Source organism: Anopheles merus, chromosome 3L, assembly GCF_017562075.2.
Source record: "Anopheles merus strain MAF chromosome 3L, AmerM5.1, whole genome shotgun sequence".
Taxonomy (NCBI): Eukaryota; Metazoa; Arthropoda; class Insecta; order Diptera; family Culicidae; genus Anopheles; species Anopheles merus.
Window position 1 is genome coordinate 22,548,195 of NC_054085.1, and position 4,962 is coordinate 22,553,156.

The 4,962-nt window shown below is 42.0% G+C and overlaps 1 protein-coding gene across 1 annotated transcript; it reads right to left on the reverse strand.

Annotated features, from left to right (window-relative positions):
- Positions 1-3,593: 3,593 nt before the first annotated feature.
- LOC121599706 (chondroitin proteoglycan 1-like) lies at positions 3,594-4,609 on the reverse strand. The gene is made up of 2 exons (XM_041927731.1): positions 4,496-4,609; positions 3,594-4,414 (listed from the first exon to the last, which is right to left on the reverse strand). Exons 1-2 carry the CDS (start codon positions 4,544-4,546, stop codon positions 3,680-3,682), a joined length of 786 nt encoding a protein of 261 aa, XP_041783665.1. The 5' UTR covers positions 4,547-4,609; the 3' UTR covers positions 3,594-3,679.
- Between the last annotated feature and the right edge of the window lie 353 nt (positions 4,610-4,962).

Consider the following 4,962-nt stretch of genomic DNA (forward strand, 5'->3'; position numbering starts at 1 on the left):
CTTTGAAATGAGAAATGAGAAGCACCATCCATTCCCATTACAGTTCATTACTGCTTAACATAGCAAAGGTTTTTTTTTTTAATTTAAATTAACTGACTCGTGAACGTGAAAATTAGATGGCAGTTTCATTTCATGGTGACCTTGAATGAGGAGGAACATTTTGGTGCATTTTGTTTCCTTTCTATCTGACTTCTTTCCGCTATAAATACTCTCGATGATTGCTTTCGTAACAAGTTGAGCTACTTTTTGTGTGTGTTTTTGCTTGTAAATGGGAGTCTACGCTACTACAAAACGACAGACGAGATCGGATGGAAACTTGAAAGGGAAAGAAAAACACGCAATACGCGAGAAACGCAATGATACATTTTCCAAAGTTTTAAATCTGTTTGTGTCGTTTTCCGGGCGGCAAGGGACTGCTTTCAAGCAGTGTAGGAAGTGTGAGAAAGTCAGTATGAGCTCAGGCTGTGCAAAATAAACAAAAAATCATATCCTATTTTGAATTGAAATTGGGAAAGTGAAACAGATTATGGTTACTGTTTTGGGGTGGGTGCGATAAAAACCCTCCCTCGCCGGAGACGGAAACTATTTGTTATCATTAACAAAAGCGCGTTGCCCGAAGAGAAGGGATACGCCGTGCTATAAATATTTCTCACGATAAGCTTGTCTCAGTTTTTTGTTAGTTTTTTTTCTGTACTTCATTCTCTGCAACGTGAGAAATGGAGATTATTTTTTTCTTTAACTTTCGCACAGCTTTTCTTTAAACGTTTCAAAAGCTCGAAAATACAGCTCAAGTCATACTGGACAGCATCCGCTTGCGCTATAATCCTTTTTGCCATGTGTGCAAGTAAGCTTGGCTGCATTTCTACACGATCTGCTTCACATTTCTACGCTCAGTGCACATTCCGCTTGCATTTCAGCGGGCTAAGCAACCCTTCTCAAGCGTGTTTAAGATGCACTGCACCGTGAATGGAAGGCATTTCACTATCGGTAAGCTTCTTACATACCCAACGGTTTCCTTTTTTTTCGAACTAAAGTTCGTTTCCTTTCGCACTGGTGTTAACTAAGGTGCTAAGAAAGTCCACACCCACACCATATCGCTCATTCGCTCGAGAGTGAGTTGCAGTTGAGTTCGTGTGATTCTTTTCAACACACACACCTTCAGATTTTAAACTGTGTGAAATTGTGCATAAAATGTGTAGTTTTATTTCTTTAATTTCCTACTTCTGTCTCCCTTTTTTTTTGAAACCAAAAACCGCGTCATTTGGCTTCGTTCTTGTAACTTGTTGAACGGCAATTTTATGTAAAGCAGCTCCAGCGATGGCAGAACACTCTCCCAAAGGGCAACGCTGGGCGGAAGAGGTTCGTCCAAGGCCAAGGATTGCATTTGCGTAAACGGTGTATGCTTCCGGTGGGTGGTCGGAAAATGCGTGATGCGGGAATTGTGTTTGTATGTGTGGGGATAAGCGGTAAGCGAGGGTGCATGGTAGGAATTTTATAGAATTTAAAACTGCAACAGACATGAAACGAATCTCGTGGGAACAAAATGAGTACACCGACGCTTAGATGTTATCGATTCCTATACACATTTTAAATGTTATCGTATCTGTGAAAGGAAAGTGGCAGACAAATAGAAGGACAGATGATGAAGGAGAAGGACATGATGAAGAGAAAATAGAGAAAATGAGAATGAAAGAGAGATACATAGAAAGATAGATAGAAAGAGAGAAAAAAGAGAGGGAGAGAGAAAGGGCGAAAGGATAGTAAGATAAAAAAGGAAAATCATTATCAAAATAAAACCAAAGTTTCAAATTAGCTTAAACAAAAGCGCAAAGCGAACTAAAAAAAGGAAAATAAGAAACGTGAAGACAAAAGTAAACTCCAAACATTGTGTATGTGTTTAATGTCGTTTTAACTTAACGACACATCTCAAATTCAACAAGAAACAAACCCACTCAACCGAAACAGGACGGTTTCCCGTTAGTGTTAGTAGATACAGCGAGAGAAATACTCTAAGTGACGTTACGGAAATGAAAGAAAGCTGCTAAAAACCAAAAAAATATAACACAAAACTGTGTAAGCCAAAAGAAATGAAATCTTAAACGTAAAATGATAAAATCATACACAGTAGGAACACATGAACGCAAATTATAAAACCGATATTAAAAGCTAGTAGCAAAACCATATTTAAACTTACCGTAATGGACGAACGAGCACAGTTTAAACAATCCACTTGCACGAAATTCCCATTTTTTCGATCTTCGATATTCCTGATAGTTGGTCTAGCTTATCGCCAAGCATGTAGCGTACCGGTGGTTATACACGAAGTTAGATGAAAGATGAAACGAACGAGAAGAAAAGTTTAGCTAAATTTGCCATTTGCCATCGTACTCCTATATTATAAAAGACGAACACACATCTATATACATATATGTAGCTGTTTTATATCGAATCGCCGTTATATCGAAAATTTCCTAATACAAGGATAGAACTAACTGGTGGAGAAGTTTAAGAGAAAAACTAAACGTTACAGAGGATAAGAAAGAGTGGGAAAGTTGAAGTGGTTAAGAGTAGCAAATGCAACTATAAAATCTATAAAACTATTTGTATCAAAGTCAATGCAAAAGCGAAGTGAAAGGTTAAAAGAACAACCGAATAGCTTGACCATTGTTGCTAATTATCATCCTCAAGAATGCCAAAGATGTTACCAACTTTTCTAGCACGATGAAACAAAGCAAAGGGAAGCGAGAAGAAACAAACAACTACGAAATGATAAAATCATTTTTAAGCTTTACTAAACAAAAGATGGAAACCAAAACAACAATATCTAAACTCGTAGTAGAAGGTATCTTTATTTAGGTTTTGTATTCCGTTTCGGTTTAAATGTCACTTTGTGCGCGTAAAGTTATGTTACAGCTATGGTTTAGTGTGTACGGGCGGACGGTTCTCTTTAATAGTACCATTTATTAGGCAAACTGTGTTAACCATTGCTAAATGCTCAGTGGGATGAGCGGGAAGGGCAGACTCGTGATCAGCGTAACGGAGTCAGTGATTGATAGTGTAATAAAGTACTGATTTTTCTTCGCTCTTGGTTTAATTGTTGATGTCCAATAGAGCGTTGTTCGAGAGAAAGAGAGAGTGAGAAGAATGACAATGCGTGAGAAAATGATCTGGATAGCATGGTAAGTAAATAGTTTTAAGCATGTACTTGGCTTGGATGATGGAGATAACACCAATTTCCCAAAAAACCAAATGATGTGGATTAAATCTGCTACGCTACATCAACATTTATTTATCTAGGGCCCTCTGTTGGAGTTATTCAACCGTCGGACGGTGTCATGCGGCTCCTAAAAAACAATAACAGACGATTTACTATTGATGACAACAGAGTGACAACAGCGTCCGTTTGTCTGATGGGAGAGAAATTAGCTGAAACGGGTGTGACAAAGACTTTTCAGAGATCAAATGCATTAGAAGCATTTTTGAAGAGACGCGAAAACGCTTCAGCTGGCGATCGAGTTTTCTGGACATCAATTGGTAAAGTTTTGATCCACAGGGTGAGACACAAAGTCAAAGACAAAAAAAAAATCAATGCATTGCATTTAGTCTCCCGAATTTTTAATACCAACATCCTTTACTGGGGCAATATACTAAAGGCTGACTAAGCTAGAGGCACTCCCATTTAGCACTGGACATTCTGGACCCAGTCGCAGATCTTGCGCACATCGTCGAAGGACGTTCCGATTGGGCAACGGGTGAAGCGAAGGATAGTGGTACCGATACAGTTCACGTACTCCGAACAGTTGGACGGGTTGCGGATCTTCGCTCCGAGTGGCTTTCCACGGCACAGCATCTGCAGGCTGTTCAGGTTGCTTGGCGGCTGGGGCATGGGCATCGGCACTGGCGGGACGATCGGCAGCGATGGTGGCATGATCGGTTGCGATGGCGGAACGATCGGAAGCGACGGCGGCTGGATCGGTACCGAAGGCACTAGGGGTGGGTTCGGCATGCCAACCGTACCACAGATGGCCACATCACGCTCTACGCACGTCTTGCGGTAAGCATCGAACAGGGTGCCAGCTGGACACTGGAAGTTGATGGCGCCCGTAATCGAGCACTGGTAGAAGCGGCTACAGTCGGCAGTGTTGGCCAGCAGGGTCGCGACGGGCTGGTTGATGCACGCCGTCACGGTGTGCTCGATGTTCGCCGGCAGCGCCTTGAGCGAGGAGGTCAGAATGCTCGTCGGGATATCGCCGGGCTCGCAGCGCACCTTGTTGGTGGAGTCACAGGCCAGCGTGCGCGGGTTGAACAGCGTGTTGTCCGGGCAGGTGAATAGAATGGTGCGCCCGGTACGGCACATGAAGAACTGCTTGCAGTTGATCGGGTTCGGCACCAGATCTCCGGTGTTCTTGCAGAGCTGTGGCCAGATTAAAATAGAATAAAATGTCTGGGATGAAAAAACGACCTTCCTATTTAGCCATCGATTGTTCACTATTACCTGTGCGCTCGCTGCGGCGATCAAAGCCGCGAAAATTAGAAAGCGTTGCATGTTGGTTGACTCCTCCGACTCTGTTGCGTATGATGTTCAGTCGTCCGACAACGAAATATATATATACATCACAACGAAGCTCGAGTCAACATTTGCAAGATATAATTCCAGGTAAGCATATCAAACTGATAAGATAAGAAGATCTCGTTGACATCAATGACCTATCTATTGTTTCGCTATCGACAGTAGATGCCAAGGAACGTGTTTGGACGATTGCTTGAGCCATCATATTTTGGGGAAGATAGCAAAGCTTGTTTCAACATTTGACAAAGACGATCACATTGTGTTCATTAGTAGTTATCGGTGGACGAGGAACAAAGCGGATGTCACCGACGAGGACGTTATCAGTCGTTTCGCTGACAGAAACAGGAGTATCATTTCCGATATGTTTAACTGCGTAACGCACCTGACAGTTA

Coding starts and splice junctions, on each gene's coding strand:
- LOC121599706 (XM_041927731.1), bottom strand. CDS start 4,546: ATGCAACGCTTTCTAATTTTCGCGGCTTTGATCGCCGCAGCGAGCGCA. Junction 4,415..4,495: donor TCGCCGCAGCGAGCGCACAG/GTAATAGTGAAC, acceptor ATCTGGCCACAG/CTCTGCAAGAACACCGGAGA.